General features: G+C 38.6%; 1 protein-coding gene across 1 annotated transcript; it reads right to left on the bottom strand.

Moving 5' to 3' along the window:
• Nucleotides 1–226: 226 nt before the first annotated feature.
• On the bottom strand, nt 227–22,755 carry LOC145479343 (paired amphipathic helix protein Sin3a-like). Its single transcript, XM_081457681.1, has 35 exons — nt 22,563–22,755; nt 20,195–20,437; nt 19,026–19,089; nt 18,587–18,646; nt 18,136–18,242; nt 17,642–17,837; nt 17,254–17,373; nt 15,914–15,967; nt 15,722–15,808; nt 14,986–15,021; nt 14,874–14,906; nt 14,595–14,696; nt 14,026–14,107; nt 13,854–13,942; nt 13,333–13,419; nt 13,092–13,210; nt 12,052–12,366; nt 11,513–11,534; nt 9,422–9,492; nt 8,849–8,935; nt 8,499–8,579; nt 8,101–8,188; nt 7,658–7,753; nt 7,333–7,535; nt 6,579–6,628; nt 6,444–6,484; nt 6,124–6,186; nt 5,578–5,761; nt 5,203–5,309; nt 4,267–4,449; nt 3,994–4,077; nt 3,558–3,652; nt 3,232–3,348; nt 2,605–2,755; nt 227–2,117 (listed from the first exon to the last, which is right to left on the bottom strand). Exons 2-35 carry the CDS (start codon nt 20,383–20,385, stop codon nt 1,839–1,841), a joined length of 3,744 nt encoding a protein of 1,247 aa, XP_081313807.1. The 5' UTR covers nt 20,386–20,437; nt 22,563–22,755; the 3' UTR covers nt 227–1,838.
• Nucleotides 22,756–24,542: the final 1,787 nt, after the last annotated feature.

Here is a 24,542-nt window from a genome sequence, read left to right as displayed (position 1 = left end):
AAAAAATGAACGGTCCCTTACTGTCGTCATTTGTCTCCTTTGTGGTGATAATCTACCACACTTTAAAATGCAAGTATTTTAAAATCATGTTTGCATTTTCGTACTGGGATCTTTCCAGTACAAGGGGGTTGAAACAGATTGAGCGTGTAACATCCGCTCAAAGCTGAACGTTTTCTAGAGATGTCAACATGGTAAGCGAGTGATCCAAACTAAAACAGATAAGTCATCGATGACATTGTTTTTATTTGATATGATAAATATCTGTAAAAGTGGGCCAGGATCAAAGAATAAATTACTGACCGCAACACTAGGGTTCACTTCACATACAAGTTTAACAACAGCAGAGAACTACTACAGACTGTTACAGTTCATCGTGCACATAATTCTACAGTCATACCCGACTACAAGTTGGAGCGTGCCAACAAAATCAAACATAATTACTCTGCTTTAAGCATAAGCTACAACTCCATAGTTGCCTGTACACTATTTTACTACATAACCTAATTGAAGTGCGTAAGAGAGCTCATTCAACACACCCGGAACTGTTCATTGATATCGAACTTTCATCAATGTAAGTGTTAAAGAGAATAGTAGGAATACAAAATGAGCACATTATAAAACATGGCGGACAATCCTACTAGTGACAGCCTGAGCTCTGAAAAGCACTACACAGTTCTGAAAGCTTGTTTAATCATTCCACTGTTATGTGCAATAGAAAGCATAAAGGTGCTTTGTGACTGTTGAGCATCCTTTTTAATCTCATCATGTGTCACTTCTGCGTCTGCCTGGAGGAATCTAACTGGGGTAAGTCAGTTTAGAGATTTGAATCGCATCTAAGCACCGATATCTACCACTGCTTTGTGCTCACGAGGGCTGCTACTACAACTGACGGAGATATAGAAGCTCCAAGGAACTCCTTTACAAGAAACAAAAAGATTAAAAAAGTCCGTTGCGTGCTTTTTTTAACTGTCAGATGGATACAAACACTGTGGCATGTCTTGTTTAGATGCAATAAACTTTTGTCAAGAGTAAAATCCACCAGAACTTGGAATTGAAGGAGGGCCGGGCACTGTCTACCTGATGGATTTTTCAAGGATTAAAAGCTATCACAGCAGCCAGAAAAAACTAAAATCCATCACAGTTATTCGCTTTCTTTTGAAAACAAAAATACATAAGTACATCGAGTACTGGGGTATAAAGAGTTCCTTCAACTACCCCAGTAACGTTTGGGAAGGAACCCAGGAGTAGCATAAGCGAGGATCGCCGAGACCAACCTCATTACAGATTAGCAAGTGACGGCCAGAGAGTCAGACGAATCAAGTTAAAAGCTGAATGCCTCTTTTGTGGACCCCAGTTCGAGAGGCTTAATATAAATTGAAACAACTTATTGCCTTTTGTTGATGGAAGCTGTTAGATATGGAATAAGAAAAGGGAAACTCGCAATCTTCAGCAGAGCCAGAGCAAATTTATCATTGTGATGTCAAGTGGTTGTCGCGTTATTACAAACGATTAATCTAAGTGAATGTCGTATTTACAAAATAACAGTCAAAAGGATGGTAAGACAATAGACTTAACGCTTATTTATAGCATCCAAACGGCAAACCAAAACGCATTCAAGGTTCTGGCTCCACCCCATTTAACACTAAACTTGTATGCTGTTCAACTGAATGAGAGGCAAAACAGATTTGCCGATTTAAAATAGAAGTGCTTAGCCTTCACGTCGTAGATGTCACGCTACCTTATTGTCAAGTCAAACAGTTGTCACGCCATCCCTTGACCGTTTCAACACTAAAGTTTACCTAAGAAATACACGTGATACGATCTGTACAAAGTTAGTTTTAAGAGGCGATATTCTGCTCGTCCTCTCTGCTCTTGACGTCGATTTTTTGCTCTTGCACGTTCTTCTCCTTGTCCCATTTGACGGAGTATTTGTTGTGCTTGATGGCAGTGTCAGTGACTGACTCGCAGGTCGTTGTACAGGGGTGAAGTCCATCCACCCGTCCCAGAAGCCAGTCACGGCAGCCACTCTCCTGGTCATTAGTCACGTTACTTTTCACCCAGCCACTTAACCACCCCTGGAATCTGGAGTGAAGACGGTTCGCCACAACAGGATGGCACTGGTAAACAAACAACAAAAACACTTAAACTCATCCTCAACCTCGATCTCTCCCTGTCACCAGGTCAAAATATTGATTCTCCTTACTGATCGCTGCACATTTCGTTCAATTCTTGTTCCGAGAATTAATTGCTACAGACAGCGACGATCAAAGTGAGAACCAGGAACATTTCTGCGAGAAAATTTCCGCACCTATTTATATTTGCTTCCCAGGAGAACCTGAAATTCTATCCTGCAGACGAGCTAGAGTCCAAGTTTTCTTCAATAGTTTAGTTACACAGACGTTTTTTAGCCACGGAAGTCAACCGAAAGTTTATGTTCTTGCTTTTGGTGCATTTTCACCGCGCACCAAGTTAGAAAGCTCACATTTTGGTACTTGCAACTTGACGTTTTTAACGAAAACAAGAGAAAATTCGACTCCTAGTTCACGTCCGTCTCTCCAAAACGCTTGTGCTTGAACTCCCTGTAAAGTCAATACATGTACTGACCTCTTTTGCTCTTTTCAAAGCTTGCCGTCTGTACAAGTAATCTTCGCTGCCTTTGACAAATCTTATCTTGTAAGAGTTTAAGCTCAGCTTGCATTCCATCGAGTTCTCAACTTCCATATCCTCCACCTCATCATTTTCCTCCTCTTTCTCGCTGAAAAAAAAAAGATGGCGGCTTTCCAGTTAATGTGACGAACATAGCGACGGGGATTTGTCAGACACATGCAGTGAAAGGAAAAGTAGCTTTTCTTTGAAACGCTAAAACAGTAAAACAGTTCATATTGGAGGAAGTTTATCACTGAGCTCGCCTGAAGTTTTGCAAACATCATGATTCGTTAAGAACTCAAGTCAATAAGTCGGTTAGGTGCAGTTACTGAACACTCGATCTCACTATAAAACAAAGCGAACCTTGCTAGGACGAGATGAAACTTGCTCGCGCGTTTTTAGCTTGGGAGCAAGTTCTCTTAGCAGAGAGAAGGCGGTGGCCCTGCTTTTCCAAATCAGTTACTTTTTTCGTTCGTGCCAACACACTGCCATCCTACAGGCATTTCTGTGAACCAATTTTACTGTAGGCTCACTTCACTCTTTGCTTAAAATATTGCAAACATTTTCGCCCATGCCTTTGCTAACCTGTTATTTCCTTCGCTTTCAGCTTCGTCAGTGGAAGAACCATTGTCGTTCGTCGTCGACTCCTTCTCAGTGCTTGGAGTGATCGAGGATTTCATCCGTGCGTTGGAACGCACCGTCCTGTGAACGAAAAACAAGCAACAAGATTTAAAAAGAACCCTCTTTAATAAGTATTACAATATTCCTTTCAATGTTGGTTCCGAGATCAACGCGTTAAATCAAAGCAAACGCGTCATAAACAAGAACGTCGATGCAACAATTTCTACCAACTGTAAAATACCTGGCAGCTGTCAACAAAGAGTTATGATTTGAATAAAAGTTCTTCTTACCTTGGTAAAAATATTGGTTTGTTTTGCAAATGATCCTTAACTTCCGTGGACACCTCTTCACTGCCGACAAATTTTTCAACGTATTCATTCCATTTCTGAAATGAAAAGGGACAACTGTATTTAGGCGCATTAGATTTAGATTACAAGTGGCTACTGTTGTCGCCGTCGTAAATTAAGTTTATATTAACAACACACGCAGTGTGGAAACAAGTGAAAAAGAATAGGCCACATCGGAGTTGCCTTTTACCTCTAGGTCAACAAGGGTATACAACACATAAGTAAAACGAAAATGTGTCTCATTCATTCAAATCAAACTCATTTTCATATGAAATGTTTTGCATGAGAACTCATTTTGAAATGAGTCCTCAAATTTGGTGTCAAACAACATTTCTTTGTTTGAGAATGTATCGATAGCCTTGTAACTGGTCCGGCGTACCTCAACTTCCACTGGATCCTCTGAATGAGTGTCCTCAGTATCAAGTAACTCTATACTCAGCCGACAGATGTTCTTGTCCTTGTGCTGTTCAATGAGAAAGGGGAAACAGTTAGTCACACGATATCCAGGGAAAAAATCGACACTAAAAGTTAACAAATGAGTGACCGACCCCTCATTTGCATATCACTTGCATTATCTGATCAACCACCACAATTCCTAACTTGCCATCGCATTCACGAGTAGAAAAAGACATGAAAATACTGATGGACTTACAATGACTACTTTGTAGCAATTCTCATCCGACAACAACGACTCGTATCTCTTCTGATAAGCCGCTTCTGACACCGCGCGGGTGTGCTGAGTAGCCGAGCTTCCACCAGTGGCCAGGTTGCCTTGCTCCTGTTGGTACAGTTCAGTGACCTGGCCACACGACTCGTCGGTTACAATGGTTTGAAGCTAAGGGAAGAACAACAAATCACGTCAACAGTGTCATGGTCATGAGAGAGGAAGGGCGTTCTTAAAACTTTGATTTCTGGCATTCTATGGGTCAGTTTAGGTAGTTGTGATGAACACAAATTGCTCGAACGGAAAACAAAATAACAATAAATATGAAATATTTAAAACAATAAATTTTTAATAAAAGACACACTTGGAAGGTGACCCGGAGGTGACTGACGGTAGATCAACATAACACAAGCAGTACAAAAATGAAAATTAAAGAGGCCGAAATCTCGTAAGCCTGTGCTTCAGCTGCCCTCAATAAGTGAAAATAAACTTTCCCATTACAATCGCGGGAAGTTTTGTTACCTTATCCAACACGGCAACAAAAATGGCCAGCGTTACTTAGCTCAAAATTCAATCTCGTTCCCAGAGGCAGCGATACTTTTGGTTAGAAACCGGAAGGTGACCCATTCTTAGTCACAAAGGTTACCCTCTAAACGCATGTTCAGAGACCGTCATTGAACTTGACCGGAATCAGAATTCAGAATTTTTTGGTTCTGGTATTGATTTCGTCCAAGGTGTCACGTGTTCAGTGACCACTGGCAGAAAACAAGCTGGTTCTAGCGGGGCGGGATCGCTTAAATTGGCTCCGGATCCCGGAGAACGCTTCTGGGTTTAATATCCGTGTTGTAAGTCATAAAGTCGTTAAAACCCGTCTCAAATAAAACCGGCATCTCGATTAAAATTTGAAAACGGTCTATTACGTACCTGCCTAACTATATTTTGAACTAATTTGTCCATAGTGAATGCGATGTAGGCATGCACGCCAAACATCTCGCGACATGTATCCTCAAAGTTTGTAGAATCCATATTACCTACAATGAACGAGAAACAAAAATCGATCTAAGACTGGGGCCACATTGTTATCAGACTTGAAACTATATTTCTCCGTATCCTCTTCTAACTTCAAGTTGTTTATATTCTCGTCGAGACTAGTTTAAAAACACCCTGTCTGTGTGCTGTTTCTCTCCCAAAACGACGCGACTCGGCTAATCGTGAATCGTGAACTCGTGAACTGTGAAGAAACCCTGAGAGGAAAGAAAGGCAACATAACAAACCAACGACGTGGTTACTCCTCCTTACCGTCCAGCAAGTTTCTTATCATGTCTAAAAACGCCGGGTAGTATTCCTCAAGGTCTATCTCGCTGGGCGCTTTGAGTCTCAGCGCAATAGCCGTGGCCTGCTTTCTCTGTTGCTTGTCACAGGCTTCACCTTCAGCTATCATTACCGACTGTTGATACATCTTCAGCAGCCGCTCACAGAGCATCTGAAAAAGAGACAGTTTCTCCGTTACACAACAATACTACCGTATAACATTTGTCTGTTTTCAAACGTATCGTGGCGAGATTCATGAAACCCCACATACTGAATAAATTATTAAATCAATAACAACCAGTTCTTCACTCGCTATTTTGGTATGCAACAAAACGGGTGAAGCCACGCGAATTTTATACATGTATGCGCATGCAGTCGTTCGTTCTGCAAATGTCTACGAAGCATCCAATGCAGACATTCTTGCGCCTCGTCAAGCAATCGTCCTCAATGAAGGAGGAATACATGACGAGATTGGAAGCTACAAAACAGTTTAATATGATCAGTCACCAGTCAAGGCCCTTAATGTGTATTTACCTGATGAAGTCTGAAGAGTAAATACCAGTTGTTATTTACATATATTAAATTGTAAGCATCGTCCTGTAAAACAAGTTCAGAAAACTATGTCAAAAGTTTGAAGACTAACTCGCACATTTTCACAAAGTACAAAGAAAAGGAATCTGAGGGTCTACAAGTGTACCAGGCTACGTTCACAGCGCGAGTTATATGCTTGATATTTTGAACAATAATAATCTGTTGGGTATGACCTGGACACCACAGTTTTTACAGCAGTTTCAGATAAAGAGTTGGTGAATACATGACAGACATCAGTTTAACCCTGCAGCAGGTTCACTTACCGCTTCAGCCTCAGGTAATCCATTAGTAAGTTCAGGTTTTCCTGTGTCACAAAGGAATATGTTGATTTCAAAGTCAATAAAATTTCTATACATACAACACTTCGCTTCTTCAAAATCAACCCAACTAATACTCACCAAGGCCATTTAACTCCTTTACCGAATCTTCATCATCACTCAGCTCACCCCTGAAACAAAACAGTTCTTAGATTGCAAATTCTCTTTACAGATGTCAATACATTTCTTAAACTACAACTCTATAAGTTATGAGTGTTGGTGTTAAATTCCCCTCAGGGTTAGGTTTCACTAGCAATGGAGTCGAAATCAGAGTCGGAGTTGTAATCAGAAACACTGAGCAATACGATGTAGTTAAAATCAAATCGACAGAGTTGGAAGCCGAATTCTGACTACGTTTATGATGTAGTACAAACTAGATTGTGATTGGTTGATTCTTCTGCATCTGTTTTTGACTCTGACGTAAGATCATAAGTCCACTGAGAAAAGACGGAGTCGTGAGCAGGAATCGGGAGAAAAGGGAAACGATCTGATTCTTCTGACTGCAATTCTGTAGAGCTTATGACTCTGCTTTCAGTTTTCACTGGGCCGTAAGCGCTCTCACGACTGCTACACCAACTTCGTCACTAGTGTAGACCAGCCTTTTCCAGTCAGTCCTCTTACCTTATGACCATAAATTATTCATGTCATGTGAAGCTGAACCTTCAATTCGGATCATATACTGTATGTCCTAATATTTCATATACATGTAAAGAAAATTTTCTGGGCGTGATTGCCACAACAGTAGACAACATTTTCTCTCCCACCCTAGCTGTATAATTGTGTAACGTACTTATATCTTTTGCAGTTACGACGATCAAGGACATTGATTTCTCACCTTGGAGCAAAGAACAAGTCCGGCAAGAAGCAGTGCAACAGAACTTTAATCCTGGCTTTGTCCTCCTTGTGAATACTGGTCTGCCTCTTCATGTGATGAACAATCAGACCAGCTGCATCATCCAGAATAGACTTGTCCTGGTAAGTGAAGGTCAGGTGAGGGCCTGTAGCATCTCCATTGCCTTCAGAAGCCTGCTCTTGTCTCTGAAATGCCAAAACACACTTATCATAAATGGAGCAGTTTCCTAGGTGAATATTGATGGTCTGTACAATATAATACCAGGACATTACCGGTATGTAAGCAGTAGCATAGATTTGTAACGTACCTCATCATAAATACTTTCAATCTCATTAATCAAACTTTTCGATCGCATCGCCTTCAAGTCGTTTTGTTTAAAAGTTATCCCTTGATGGTCCAAGGACTGCGAAAGCAAAAAACAATTAGACAACTCAGCTCTGGCCTCTTCCAACTTAACTTCTTAGATTATTCTAAAACATTGAGTAGTAGGTGTACTTTTAATTAATTAAATATTATACAGTTTAATGTACTCAGGGTGTAAGGAAAGTGCAATGTGTAACCACCCATTCTCAAAGAAGACACCTGTTTAGATGTCTTTTCCTGTAATGCTGGAATATTTTTTTGGGAAAAATAAAACAAATTCCAACAAGAGTACTCTTAAAAAAGAAAGGGTTAATGAATATCACAACAAAAATAACACCTTCTTTCTTCTTTCAAAGTTTATCAGGAGTGACACTACTATAAATTTACCTTAAGATAATATTTTTCATTCTGGTCTCTCCAAATTTTATTGAACTGTCTTTGAGATTCTCTCCATTCCTCTTCTTTCGTCTTCAATCTGAGTAAAAACAAAAAATTTAAAACGCCTCAACCTTTAGGACGATCTGTGAGCATGAATGGCGAACAGCAGTAGCAGAAAGAGCAGTAAAAATGTTAGGGAAATTCCTCCAAATATGGCAGCCACACCCACTCAACAAATGAAGTGTTTTGAGCTGCTACAAACAAGCTTTCCCTCCTCCACTTCAGACAATTCAAGACAATTTCTTGGAAGCAATTTTTCATCTATACGAACCATCTTAATTTGTCATGACTATTAGATGGCCTAGAGTTTATGAGCCCTTTGTTCTTAAAACCAAAAATGTCCTCACCTTTTAAGCACTAGTGGCACAGCAACCGCTGGTGTTTTCTTTAAACCATCAACAATATCAGGGGCTTTGTCACCATATATCCTAAGAGATAATATAATAATTTTTATTCGTGTAAAACTGAGTTAAAGAATATTCGCATCTGGCTTTAAAAAGATGACAATGCCTTCAGTGCTTGCTTGCAAAGCTGCACTTGAAATATAATCTTGAAATCAGAAATGTGAACAGGTCTTCATCATATATGTTTCTTCCAGATTGTTTGCTTTAGAGACAGGGTTATTACTGTTAAACAATCATGATCTAAGCTCAAGGTAGGAACACACAACATCATATTCTTACACACGAAAATGTACCTCTGGATAGCTTTTCTGTGGATGAACTCTGATGTTCCTCCTATACAGCTATCAAGTCTGAATTTTGCTTGCTCCTCAGACGGCATTCTGCAAAATGAAACATCACAAAGTTATGTATCTCACATGCCACCCACATTTATTTTATGGTCACCGATCCACATGCATTACGTTTATCTACATACATGTGACAATTTACGTAAATGCCAAGTCTCCTTTTCAGCCTTAGGGCTCAGTAATGGTTTAGACCATTTTGTGCAGAAAAAAGTAACACGTATAAAAAGTACATGTAAGAGGAGTTTTAAGCTGGGTTATCAATTTTCCAATTCAACCCCTGGGTAGAAAGAAGCACCCAAGAATACAATCAAGGACAAAGTGGGTTTTTCTATCTCCTAAGACTGTGCAGACCACAGCACCTGCACATAAGTGAATTATCAAAGAAACATCACAAATTTGAAAATGAAGATGGAGTTAAATTTTCCAGTGTCATTTTCTAAGTGGCTTAAAGGTTTGAACTCCTAACATCTAGATATTACATCCAGTGCACTAATCATTGGACAAGATGTCACTACTTACCTTTGAAGCTTCTTCTGTATAGCTTCTAAAACACGAATAGTAGAAAGATTGGATTCTAACACAACATCCAGCTGTAAAGCAATAGTAAAAATTGAATTAGATTGATATATGAAGGTTTTCGTGCAAAAAGGGTGTATATAGCATTTTGGGCCGATTTTTATTTTTTGCAGGATTGAGCTAATTTTTGGCAGACTGACTTGTTTTGATATGAAAAGCATCGTTGCATAATTGTTTTTGTTGATTTGGGCTTCGTTTTCAAGAAATAATGTATGCAAATATAGTGGCCTTCATATGGTAGCCAAGCCTAAAAGCAAAGCTCCTGATTACAATAAGTTAACCTGGCTTGAGCCTGCAATCCAATCGAAAACCTGTACCTGGGCAGCAGTCAACTTCATAACACACGTGACCTTGATGAGCTCTAAACATGAGCCCATGATATGGTCGCATGATGCTCGTCAGCAGATACCTTGTTTTGACAGGTGTCAATTGAACATAACATTGGTGCCCAATATCAAAGACAAGCCTGCAAATAACAGTCGCTCATCAGACAATTGTCCGGTAAATTTGAGGTTTTGACAGGTAAAAGCTTAGCCTGGTCGGATACTCTGACTGGGCATTTCTGCTAAAATCAAAAATATTTTAACTGGAAATTTGCGGCCGAATATGGGACAAGTTATTTTGTTATACTGCCACACAATACTACGCAATAAAGCTTTGTTATCGGTTTTGTTTTTATTCCAATTCTAAGAATTTTATCACGTGCAGTGCATCATCTCAAATGTTATAAATATGTCGAATTGTAAACACATCACATCAGCACCACTATACCTACATGTTAATTTATGCATTTTGCGGTGGCATTGTGAAAGATGGTGAAGCCCCATTTAGTCTGAATTATGTTCATCTGAAAAACTACTAAAAACTGAGGTCTTATGCTGCCAATTACACGTTGTTTGTTGCTACCAAGTGTTGTGGAATTAATTTTCAGTCGTAATACATTGACCCGATTATAATAGTATGGAAATTGAATACACAGCCCAAATACTCATGTTTCGTTTATCTAAGTGCAATCGCTTTCAAAAACTTTAAAACCTCAAACGTAACCAAATGTCTTCCTAGTCCGTATGATCAAAAATCAGTTTAATTTTTAACTCCTATAGTTTTTTTTACGTCTGTCAGTGTGGTTGAAATATAGTTTCCGTACCACAGAAATGTTTTTGTGAAAAGCATGAATGTACAAATTAGTCACACTTTACAGTCACACTTTATAGTCACAACCATCTCCAATTCCACATTTTAAATAATTACGCAAATTTTTTATTCAATTGACCCCAAAAACATCCAGAGGAAACTTGCTTTCAGAAAAAGTCGAAGAATTCATTTCAGCCAATTTTCAAGTCTCTGAATGTCCACGCGGGAGATTGTTTCATCGCTTTTCCTGTTTTCCTTAGACATCTTGGGAAACTTGTTACATTGGAAACGCTTGTGTGACTAGGGGTATAAACGTTTGTAAATTTGTCAATTTTCAACAGGTAAAATAATACCAGAAGTAATGTAAAGGTCCCCCTGTTGGTGCTAGTAGCGATTTTACACTCAGTTGACTTATAAGCTTTTTCGAATTTACAACCAATATTTTGGCGAAGTGTCTACACTAAAATACCAAAATGTCTCAAATGTCTCTTTTTAATTTCTAACGACAAACAATTTTTTTTGTCCAACCAGACTGGCTTTTTGTCAGGTCAAAACTGGTCTTTGTCCTGACAAATGACCTGCCTATAGACAAAAATTATTTGCAGGCTTGCAAAGATGTACGCTGTAAACCTGCCCCCAATGGTCTCTAAGGGAAAAGCATTGGGAACTAGGTTGTAGCAGAGTGACATTTCACATTGATTTACACGATGGGGGCAAATAGACGTTTAGACAATCACGTGACAACCAAAATTTTTTAGCTTCATGGGTTACCATATTTTCTAAGTCATAGGGCTCTGCTCACAAGGAGTTCCACTAATGCAACTTGATACTCAAATTCTATCAAGGCCAACCATGGGAACGTTTGCAAAAGAATATTTGGTAAGTAAACACAAAACAAACCTCAAATCGTTCATCCTCGCACCTGAAAATAAAGAAGAAAAAAGCATTAACAAAAATTTCATAAACTGATGAGTAGAGATGTTTCAAGTAAGGTTGTCACACAAAAGCACAACAGTGTAGGTGACAGTGCTGAAAGGTATTATGGGTGGTGTTAGTTTACCACTGTGTGATTGAGGTTCAGTGTTTCAGTAAGACAGAAGGAAAAGCCATCAATATGTGCATTTGTGGTTTCTCCCACCATTGCTACAAAACACTGTGAACTTCGATCAAGCAGTGGTGAACTACCACTACTCATAGCAACCTTCAGGCATTGTTCAATATGCTTTTACACTTCTGTAGAACAAACTTTCCTCAAAACAGCTGTATTCAAGAAGAAAACAACAAACACAATAGAAACAATACTTAGAAGAGGCAATTACAGCTGAGGGACAAAACATGCAAAATTATAGGTATTATATATATCGACCAACTTCTGAAGTCTTCATCATAGAGTCAGTGGGTTTTTAAAATTACTGTCAGCACAGAACACTTTGTATTACCTAAAAATGTACTCTTCATATTGAGTTTTTCTGGTTCCTGGGAAAGGCGTATCTTCTGACCATGATGGAAAGGACACCCAGGTGTCATTGAGAACTTCTCTACACAGAGCTGTGCGTCCACTACATTTGGGTTGTGTATAGCTCTTGGGAAGAGCCCTATAGCTTGTACCGTATCTCTTGCATGAAGAGTAGTCTATTTCAAGGTGATGTAATTCACCAGATGTTCTTTCTTTGAAACTAGCCACACTCTCCATGGGAGAGGAGTCCTTGTAGCCAAGAAATTCCTTAAACCACTGGAACAACTCGGCATATTTACTGCAAAGAATGATTAGTTCAACACATTAGATGAGGTCCTCTTAGTCCCCCTGGCTGCATGCAAAGCAAAATGTGGTCATGGAAGAAAAACATTCATTTGAAATATCTTTAAGCTAGAAATTTACTTGGCATTGTATCTTGACTTTTCCTGAAAGCAAAATATAGCAAGCAAAAATATGCAGCGATATGCTGATTTCATAGACCGTAACTTTTTTGGTACAGTAATGACATAGTAGCAGAAATGATTGCTACATGAAATCCTTGGGTTTGTGGTGACATGTTGTCTACCATAAAGCTTTGGCCAAACAGACTCGCAATTAATCACAAGTAGTCGCAAGTAGCTGCAAGTTGAACATGCATGGAGACTTGCATTGGGCAGCCAAACAGACCTGCAAGTTTCCTCGCAAGTACACGCAAGTTGCAAAAAAACCATTTCAAGGCTATATATCGTGTATTTCATTGACTAATAGGTTGCTATAACAACAAATGGATGTCACTCAACTTGCGGCGACTTGTGTTGAGTGGCCAAATGGCTAAAAACTTGTATCAACTTGCATGCAAATTTGACCTTGACCAAAGTGAGCGCAAGTCATCGCAAGTCAACGCAAGTGCACACAAGGCCTGGACAAACAGAGTCGCAAGTATACCCAAGTTTTCAACTTGCGTCTACCTGCGAGTCCATTTGGCCAGAGCTTAAGAGTAATGCTTCTGTTACAAAGGCTTACCCTAAGAAGTTAGCTGCCAGCTGAACAAGTTCTGCCCTGGATATGACTTCTTGGTTGAAGAGCACAAGACAGCGCAGAAAATTATCGTAAAGTTCAGGATTTTTGAGAGCTTTTCTAACCTACACAAATGCAATGAAATGAACATTAAATCAAGCTCAGCTACAAATGGCAATGTTAATCTAACTTCTAACCAACAAAACACTAGATAATTGTTCCAGGTTGGTTTGCCCTCTTTTCATACCTTTTCAAAGAATGAAAATTCTGAGAAAGTCCCAATTTTTTGTGCCTCTGCCAGAGACACATCTTTGATTGCACTTCTTGACTTTTTCTATTGTAAGGAAAAAACAAGTCCAACATAAGAAAATCAATATTTTGCACAAGATAAATAAACTCTACTTGCTTTAAATACTGTGCTTCTATAGCTTACAATGAAAATAAGAATGTCTCTTTCTGTAATACTAATTATTACAAGTCTCATACTCAAAACATCACCTATAAGACACATTTCAGAAGCCACTTTTAACTACAGTCAAATCTCCTCTAACAGCCACCTCTCTGAAACAGCTGCATCTCTAAAATGGCTAACATAGTCTGTTTTCTCCCAGTCATGCACTGACCCTTAACCTTTAATCTTACGGAAGCCTCTCTTTGAGGGCCAACTCTTTACAATGACCAGTACCGCCTGCCCTTAAGTGGCTGTTGTGTGAAGGGTTAGGTTCAACTACAGTGAAACGTCTGATGAAGAGCAATGTATAGATCTACCTTGGCCTGAGGATGGGTGGGAGAGGAGGAGACACTGTTGGAATTTCGTCTTATCTGGTGTGTCATACGTTTGGTTGAATTTAGACCCACTGCAAATAAGATTGAACATCAAATTAGAAATCCTGATTTAATTCATCAAAGAAACATGTCAAAATCTCTATTGGTAGGTTACCAGCAGCCTTTTTTGCGGGAGGAGCATACTCATTCCTTGCTGATGACAAGTGTGACTGTAGTCTGCTTGATGATAATAAACCCTACAAATAAACCAAAGGATAAAAAATCAATGGGCTACTTTGCACTATTGTCATAACAACCAATGGTTCCGCAACTGCAACAATACCAAACTTGTTATTCCGTGAATCTACTAGCCACACTGATACACTAGTGTCAAAAGCAGGTTAGACAGCTCTCAACCATATAAGCCTGGGAGCTCAGCCACAAGATCACACTAATTTTTACCTCAGATGATGAGGAAAATACTGGGTTAGTTAATTTGGACTGCCATTTCAAATCACATGAAGATGATACAGATTTATTTTGTGGCCAATTTGTCCTGGAAACAATACGGTCAATAAGGATTAACTAGTTGCTGACCAGGAAAAAACATAGATATTTCTCAACACCAAACTTGGTAGAGAATTTAATTTCAGCTGCATGGAATAATTGATGACAGGCAAATTTCCACCAGAAACAATCCAAACTGAGTTATATAGTGTCAAACAAACAAGCTATACAACAAACCCCGGGCACTGTCGCGGCACCATTAGCATCAGGTAGGAACTGACTGAATTCTTTAAGCAAATCTTCTTGATTCTGAAACAATTTTGCAACTTGTTGATAAACCTACAATGATAAAACTTGAAGTCAGAAAACAAGAAGGAGGCGAATACAACTGTACCTAGCCATGCACCATATTTTTGAAGGGAAACCTATGCCTTGACAATAATAATCATTTGACAAACAATTGATGGTCAACAATAAAACAAGTTTGGAGCACACTTTTTCAATACAATTTATTACCTCATTAGCGAGTCTTGCTTCCCTCATATAGATCTAAAGAAAAAAAGAATAAAGATCATAGAAGGAAGATAAAAGTTCAAATATTGCAATGTTAATGATAATGTGTATTTACCTCTTGTTCAGAGAGTGGAGTTCCTTGCATTGCAGCCTGTGAATTTAGAGCAATAACTAAATTTTAGTTTGTAACATTGTTGAGGATGTAAGCAGGTCATTGCTTGAGGTACATGTAAATGTCAGTCAAACACAGCTCCAACATTCCACCTTTAGAAATAGGAGCCATGCTCATGTTAATCCAATATTGTTTTGATTTTAAATCAGAGACTGGAAACTTCAATTGCACAATGCAATTTTTTAACTTTAGCTAAAATGTGAATATCTAGAAAAGCATTGGTTATCATTAATGTAAAATTACCCAGTCCCCAGAATTAAAAAAAAACTCTTAAACACAGAACACATGTGGAACCGTACTAAAATGTGGTGGCAGATGGCAATTTTTGCTACCTGCAGTAAATTATCTGCCATCTTATTAAGAAATTAAGAAATATGTCTCTAGCCTTTACTGCATACTACTTGCGTTATTCTTCCTGGTAAAGTCTGCATATGAGCCAAGTGGCCCATCAGGCCAGAGCTTATCCCGGTTTCTGTAGCATGAAGCAACTTGGAGAATTTCCACTTCCCCCCGGATGGGATGCTAGTCCATCACAGGGTTACCCCCAGCATTAAGTTCACCAGTACCCAGGGCTCAAACCTGGACCCCATGATCCGCAGACGAGCGCACTAACCATGAGGCCTCCGTGCCTCTCACATTATCCTTCCTACTACATCAAAAACAACTCAAAATTTCTCACCTCCTTTATGTTTTTCTGTTCCTTTTGATATGTATGAAGAATTTCCAAAAATGCCTTGTAGATGTCAGGCTGTCCTTGGAATCGGTTCTAAAATCATGGCAAAATTGGAACAATGTATTTTTGTTGATTGGCTAAAACTACATGTATCTAGAATGACTGCCAAAATATCAACATGGCACAGGTTTTTTTTACCTTGATTTTATTGACATAATTTATGGCATGGTTAAATTCCACAGGCTGTTGACCCTGTGTAAAGGAAAAAAAACACTTAAATATGTCAAACAAATAAGGCATAGTTTCATAGTTTCCCCTAAAACAGATGGAGCAATGCCATTTTTACGTTGTTTGGCAAATAACCACTGAAAGACAGCTTGTAAAAGTATTTTTACATGCGTAACACTGATGTTGCTATCTGGCTGCAGTTGCTAACCTCTGCAGAAAAATCAAGGGTGGCCTGTTAGCCATCCAAACAAGTTCTGTTCTTGCCTCACCATACAAGAAATAAATAAACCAGAAATATTCAAATGAAGAGTGTTCATCTGGGTATAGATTGCTTACTACAAAAGAAGGAATCATGGAGCAGTGTTTCCGCCAGAGCGCGCCATTGCGGGAATCCCGCGTTACAATCAGAGATGGCCCCCAGAAAAACGAAAAAAGGGCCAATTTGGCCCTTTTGTTTAACAAGACTGCAGGCTTAACACAGGCATAATATTTCAAAAGCCATCCAGGACTCGAAATTGTGATCAATGCGGTCACCAATGCAACTAACATTTCATCTATGGCAACCAAAAATTCTGGTTTAGTCGCCATAATACGGCATAATGGTGACTACATTTCTCTGTGTTGACGATCAATAACAGTTATTTTGGCACACATTATGTCCTGCTAGAAAATCATATTGAAAGATCTTTGCTTCTAAAACATTCAACATAAGAAAAGAAGTCAATCCGTCCTTTTGCTTTGCAATATTTATTCTTCTCACTTCGGAAAACTTCCAAATGGCTGACCGTCTTTGAAATCGCCCTATAATGCGTTGCAAACCCTTGATCATTGACTGTGTCATGTATGCCTAAGGATTGTTCTCTTGTAATGTACAGATTCTTCATACTAGTATCTGATTCAAAAGAAAAGTTACTGAGTAGAAACACTTCAAAAAGCACTTACTATTAAATTTTATCATAGATCCTAATAAACTGTTTTATTTTCCTTGGTACCCTGATGCATTTTTTCCCTCTGTAGCTTTCAGTTTATTGGCCCCTTTCCTAAAAAAACTGGCCCCTAAAAAAGATCTTCAGGGGCCACCTTGGCCCTCAAGTAAAATTTTCTGGCTGAAACACCAATGGAGACCTTTGGAAAGCAGCCAAAATGAGGAGCGTATACATTTACTTAGCAAGAATACAATTTGAAGTACAAACTTGTTTCAAGTTCCAGTAAAATCAAAGGTCAGCAAAACTGCTCAAATCTATCTGTAGAGCCAATTAGATTAGGATGCCAAAACAGGATCAATAAAATTAATGTTTTGAATAATGTACCTGTCCTTGTTGAGCAGTAGGTGATTGTAGCGGTTGCTGTTGTTGTAATGGCTGCTGCTGTTGCTGCTGCTGTTGTTTCTGCTGCGGTTGATGTGCCTGTTGGCCTCCTGACTGATGAACCTATAAATCACAAAGTAAAAACAATTATTAATTGAACTTCTTACAGCGCTATCATCAAACAGAATGTACACCATGAATAACCAACACAGATGACTGCTGTGATAGGGTTATGTTCAGAGGACATAAAAAGGAAACCCTGGCAAGCAAAGACTGATAAAAAGACTTCTGCATATAAGAGTAAGGGTCAAATTAAACAATGACGTTTTACGCCTTTTATAGAAATAAACAATGAATGTGAAAAACAATGAACTCCATAATGTTCACTTACTGGCTGTTGTGCAGGTTGGATGATGGTTGTAATCTGAGACTGTCCATTTGGGGCTGTAACTGATACGGTCCCAGGATCACTAGCATGCACCTCAATCTTGTACCCAGGTGGAAGGAATGTGTTGAAGCCTACTATTAGCTCAGGGTGTCCTTTGAACAGCGATGACACTCGACTGATGACTCCTGGAGTGTCAATGCTGGAGGGAAAGTGCACACACAGCAATTCAACAATTTGCTAACAACACAAAAAAACCTTTTCAAATTTCCTGGTTAAGTGTCTGACTGGACACTGATTCAACAACAGAGACACCAAATCACTGTGTGTAGTTGGCCACGAAAAATAAGTACTGTTAGTTGCTAATAAGTGTTATTTCTCTTTGTTGCTATGAATGTACCAAATGAAAACTTTGTTACACAAATCATGTGACAGAGATCTTTTAAGCTCAACCACAAGAAAACCCAGAACTGCTTGTTCAAATGCTGTACAATACATACCTTTGAGATTTGAACTCTTTCATGATGTCCAGGAAATCATTGTAAACTTGAGGTTGGTTTCCAAACTGAAGTTTGACTTGATCTAAATATGACAGGGCATCCTCAACCTTAAAGAAAGCAAATGAAACAAAAGCTCAATACTGAAAAAAAAAAGATTCCAAAACTTCCAACACAGTCCCTAAGAAGACTAGCATTCGATTTATGTAACTTTGACATTTCCCGAGTTAAATATAATTCCTATTAAACCAACCACTTACTTACACTGAAACCCATGCTAGGCTGGGACACACAACCTCAGTGTCTTAGAAAACTGGCTTTGACTGACAGTTGGGCTTAAGGTCTTTATTTTACATTTCAGTATGAAGAAAACAAAGATTGCCCTATAAAAGTGTATAAAGAACAATAAAGGTACATTTCTTGAGAAAATTTGAGTTCAATGTTCATGCTATACCTTTAACCGCTGAAACTGTTGTTGTTGACCTTGAGCTTGCGCATGGACCTGGGCCTGGCCCTAAAAAAGAAACACCACCAAAGCAATTTTTGTAAACACATATCGTAACCTTTACATGTAAGTGGCAAAATCAGCAGAACATGTCTTTCAATAACCTTTTTTTGACTTAGACTAACTTATGACAAGTCCACTTACAGTGTGACTACTTCAAACAAGGCCACCCAACAAAATTCAGTGCAGATTTAACAAACAAAAACTTTGAATGGCAACAGTAGATTTCCATCTCACAGAAGCAATAAATATGTGACCATTTTAATCAATTAAGCATTCTAATGTTAATACTGTTCAATTTGCAAAGGATTTGCTAGTGACCTTGAATTGAGTCTACACACTGTAATAAGTGGTAAACAAAATTGTTCAATTACAAAATTTCCTTCACCTGGTGATGAGCAGAAGCTGGATTTTGCACATGAGGATGTGACTGAGGAGTTGTAGCTTGAACTCTGAAAATGAAAACAATCAAGTTAATACACAGCCACACAAATGACACAAACATTGTGTTAGCTTCTCAGGAAGATATTCAAATTGCAAGAACCTAGAAGCGCTTGATGTCAGGCAAATGGTACATCAAAAGGATTATCACTTGATACATGCAAGAAACTCAAGAATTAGTTTCAGTCAGGGTTCTTCTAAAAATGTATTTCGCGGCAGAGGAAGTGAGTGCTTTCAAAAATTAGAAATTCACAAGACAAAAGATAATGCTAAATTTGCAATTATATTACATTAATTTCATTTATTGCATATAACATGAATCAATAAACACTTTTGTCAGAGTGAGAGAAAATAATTGATTGTCCCGCAATGACATCCATGTTCATCACTACTAACAATGTGTGAAACTAGTGGCAGGTTGAGTTCAAATTTCCAAACTCTGACTGGTAACCAACTTTCAAAAAAAAAAAAACCCACCAAGTTTCAAAATTGAAACTGGCAGAGCAAATTTGGATTTTAAGACCAATTCCCAGTTTGATGATTTAAACAAACTACTTTCTCACAATCTATCAATAAACAGAACTGAAATAGTTCAAGTTGTAACCTGCAAGTTGCTCAAGCAAAGTGCAAAATAACATTAGAACATTACGTCACAACAATGTTAAGTTGCACGCAAAAGAACAGCTGACTTTACTGCCATTAATTACTGTTTATACATCAAAGGTTTCATGCAGAGATGTCAGGATATGTCTACCAATCAAGTGTCCAAAACGGTGTAGGTTGACATAACTACCATAATAAAATATTCCATATAAATACAAGTCTCTCTTCGGAGCCTTGGGTACTAATGGGCACTTCTGTATGTAACAAAATATCTCTACAGACAACAGTTTACATGAGGTGTCTCAGAGTGATAGTAACTTGCACAAAAAAATTCAAAACCTGAGCAATAACTTACACAAGACATGGAATGAATCTCTGTTCTGATTAATCATCAATCTAGACTATTGTCAAATGAATCCTTGGTATTTCTCAAGCAGATAAAAAATTGGACCCCAAAAGGGAGAATTTCTGTTTAACCAGACTACAATAAAAATATGTTTTTGTTCTACTCACTGGAAGCCTGGAGCCCCTGCCATTTGTGCAGCTGCAGGAAACTGCGCCAAACCACTCAGTCCATCCTGCTGGAGCTGTTCATAATTGCTCGTCATACCAACAGGGGCCGGGGCAAGAACAGGGGGAGGGCGGTAACTCTGCCTGTTTTGACCATATACACTGTCGTGGTCTTCAGGACGGCCCCTCTTCATCTCTTGCACCACAGCCTCATTCAAGCAGTCTGTTTTGACTCAAGCCTGATACCTAAGTGTGTTCAAAAGTAGTACTACATTTATATTTAGAAATTAAAAGCAAAGGGGTTAGGCACTTTACAATAAGGTGAATGGCTGACCTAGCCCAAAGTAGATACAATAACCATTGAGCTAGAAACTTGCTCAATGTCCTGGCATGTTGACGGGTTAACATGTTCTCTTGGTTAAAAAGCTATAACTTGTATCCAGCATCAAAAATAACTTCCTCTTTCAATATAATTCATTCAGTTTCGATCTGTGACTCATGATTTGAACCCATATTTTCAATTTGTGACATGCCCAGATATCTGAAAAATAATTACCAGCCCTGGCAGATAAACAGAGTTTTAAGATGTCTGTAAGGCTTTACATGTATCTCTCAGGTTAGCATGTTTCTGTAAGTAACTAAAGTAACTGCACTAGTCAAAAATGGACTGTAAACAGCCCGAGTAAAAGATTAACTGTGCAATGCTTGGTATATAAGTTTAAAAAAATAACATTCACCATTCCAGCAGAATTGTGCATGTTAATATCTCATAAAGCAAATTTGCCAGTGACTATTCATTCAGACCTTTATTAACTGAGAGCATAGAATCGTGACATTTGATATCGACATAATATGCACCGTAATTTTCACCTACTCAAGGAAAAGTAAAATGTACATGTAACTCGGCCAAACACACATCCTCAAAGACTTTTTGAGGCAAGTCAAAGATTTCCAAGCCTAACCATGTACTTCAATTTTGTACCATGGATTATAAATAACATCACCTTTAAAGCACAACCGAACCGTGACAAAATAAATCTGGTATACTGTAAACCTGAGGAATACCCTAGGTTTTTGTGCAATTCATGAAACCTACAACAATGTTGATTACATCTCGTTATGTAATAAAGTAGAAAACGTTTTAAAGACACCAATACAAAATCCAGAGTTGCTGCAATAGTGCGATTAACGATCTTTTCACAGAATGCAAACGTATCAGGTTAAGAGTGTTGACAACGATGTTAAGAACATGATTCAAACATTGTAACTGCTGAAGGCGAAGTGTAAGCTTTCTAAATCGACAGAACGTGGCGATATTTCGAGTCAACATTGTATAAAATCGGAATGTTCCGTATTTCAAATTCAGAAGCATGTAAAGTTCTTTCTAGTCGCCTTGTTTTTAGATTATAGTCTTTACTATGAGAAACACAACGAATAAGCCTGATCGGTTTGAAGATTTGGCAATTCAGTTCACAGAATCTACAGTGTAAACAAGCTTACTCATAATTGGGCTGGACGGTGTTACAAGGAAAATTTTCACAAAAATGCACCTAGTAATGACATTTTCTTAAATGTATAGAGGAAATATAGAACCAGTTTAAAAGAAGAACAATATAAGATATGGTTTTCAGCAGCTACTATCCTGAAGATCAGACAGTAGAAAAATACGTTGACACGACAAGACTTGTTCGCCTTTATACACCCACACAGAATTTCAACTTCCGACTTGGAAAATGCGAGATTTGCACGCGGTTGACGAACAAAAAGATGACCAGCAATACAGTAAACGAAAAGTCGTACCATCTTTGCTGGTCAGAGTTAGCAGAGCAAACTTCTCATTGGAAAACTGTAAACGTAGTATGCTGATTACGTCGGCGCGAACTACAAATCCACTATGTGTTCCCGAGACAGGAAATGGAATTTTAAGCTTCAACAAGATCAAAGCACTTGCAAGTTTTTGCCTTATAGAATGACTTAAAAACAATAAAACCGCAGTATCAAAACTCATTGAAAATTGACAGGAAAGAAAAAAAGGAAATTTGATTACTGTTGCTTGAATACGACGCAAAAGCAATCGAAATTCTTTTCCATCCATGTAATAAATATATAGCACACTCCCACACGTTCAAGTCGTAAACATTGATGTTTATGCTCTTTTCCTACACGATATTTTATCGTCGTAGGTCCTAAATTACCGCCATAAAGTCTGGCTACGTTGTTCACAAAACAACAACGACAAAAATCAGCTTTTGGCCCCTTATCATTCACGAACTGTCATGCACAGATGCAATAACAGAGTATCGGCAGCGAAAACGACAGTGCCGTGGTGCTCTAAATAAATAAATTACAGAAATATCACAGTAAAACTTACACTTAGTAATCTCCCTAGCCGAGATGAAGGTGTCTTCCCTTCCTGACCTAAGGATGGTGGATAATTTTTAAGATTATGCAGAAAACTCGGTAGTAAACGTTCCCTTGATTTTCTTTCGCTCGCAAAGCGAACAGTCCGCGAGCGGTTGACGTCACACACTCCACCTAAGAAGCCAATCAGATGATCTTATTTGGGATTCAAAATATTCCCGCCGATGTGACACGTGATTTTTAGAGGCCGCCCCCTTTTAACCTTTTTTGGGACTTCCGGTAACTTTCCAAAAACTATCCAATCCAATTTTCGCCAGTATTAGTTGTCTAAAAAAGGTTTCAATTTTGTTCTTTTTCTCGCCTGGAATGGCGTATTGAAAATTGGCCTTTATCTAGAACCATACATTCAAACTAACAAGTTCTAACTATGCTAGAACGGAATGTGAGAACTTACGTGATGCGTGACACTTGTGTGACGAAAATGATATACAACGTTAAAAATGTCAAATCATGCTTCCGGGCTTGGCCCCTCTTCAGTGTATTGAAACGGGCGATCTACGCTGTACAAAAGTTTTATATGTATGTATTTTCAACACATTGAAGAAAGAAAAAGCCAGAAAAGTCTGTTAAGAAGTTTGATTAAAATGTAGAGTAAATTCTCTTTTTAAGTAGGGTTTGAAATTTTGAATTTCGGAGTGACTCCTCACCTCATCGTTCATGGTGCAAGAAAAAAAAAATTTAAATCGATGCAATTAAAATTATCGCAATTCCTTTCAGCGACGAGGTCAAAGTGGGGTGGGCAGGGGAGTAGACTTAGCCTGTTCTTGTTCCCAGAGCCACCTGTTCCTCTTACCCAATGGGGCTTTGACACAAGGAAAGGGTGGAAATGGATTTGATAGTTTTTACAAATTCGACTCTGGTTCCCTTCCCAAACATATCCACTGGTTGATCTAGAACTAAAACTGTTCCATTACACCACAAAAAGTACAATTCTGACCAAAAGATCTTTTCACATGTTTGATTTTAGAGGACTTTACTTAAAGTTCTCCTTGTAAGCAAGTGTTGAATCTGTCTATCTCAAATGCAGTTGAAGGCCGAATTTTCCTACATTTTTGGTGGAGCTAGAGAGAACAGTCCTAGTGCACTTTGCCTGCAGGACGGGTGATTAATAATGGTAATAGGACTGAGTGGAGTCCAATTCGGTCTGTAATCATACGAGTGATTAACAAAATCGGACGACCGCGAAGCGGGAGTGAGATTTGTTAATCACGAGTATGAGTACAGACTGAATTGGACGACACGATGTGCTGTTACCAATTAATCAAAACTATGAAAAAATTCGAGAAACGAACAAACCATCGATTGAGCGCTGAACGATTAAACGTCGTTATGAATGCTTTAAAACACATCAGTTTACTCAACAAAGTGCACCGCAACAGCGCCCGCAAAATGACGCGTACTGTCCAATTACAAACATGACGCGTGCACTGTCTAATTAATGCTCAAATCGGGCCGCTGATAGCCGATCACGTTCGAGAATTTTGTTATAGTTTTGATTAATAGAGAAAGTGTTTTGCACAGTATAAGAATAAGTGGGAGACACATTTTGCCCTCTACCATGAAAACACAGCTTATTGTGGGATCCTGCTGACTGTCATTGCTTGCTGACTCATGCCACAATTCCTAAGAATTAGCAACACTCAATTTGTCCATCACAGATTTATTAAATTTCAACACCACTTGTTTTTGTTTATCTTGGCCCAGGTTCAGTGACTTGTCCGATTGGAATAAAGGCTACAATAAGCTAGTCACTATACACATATTTATGTAAGTTCTTCAGAGTCTGCACAGAGGAACTTCTTTTCATTTACAAATCAAAAGTCTGTCATTTGCAATATTTTCCCCAATTTTAGATCTGAGAACCCACACTTAAAATCTAGTCTCTTTGACTACAATGTGTTGGTACCCTGCATGGACATTATCACTACCC

Source organism: Orbicella franksi, chromosome 2, assembly GCF_964199315.1.
Source record: "Orbicella franksi chromosome 2, jaOrbFran1.1, whole genome shotgun sequence".
NCBI lineage: Eukaryota > Metazoa > Cnidaria > Anthozoa > Scleractinia > Merulinidae > Orbicella > Orbicella franksi.
Note: the sequence above shows the minus strand (reverse complement) of the source record. Positions and strands in the feature narration are given on the sequence as shown.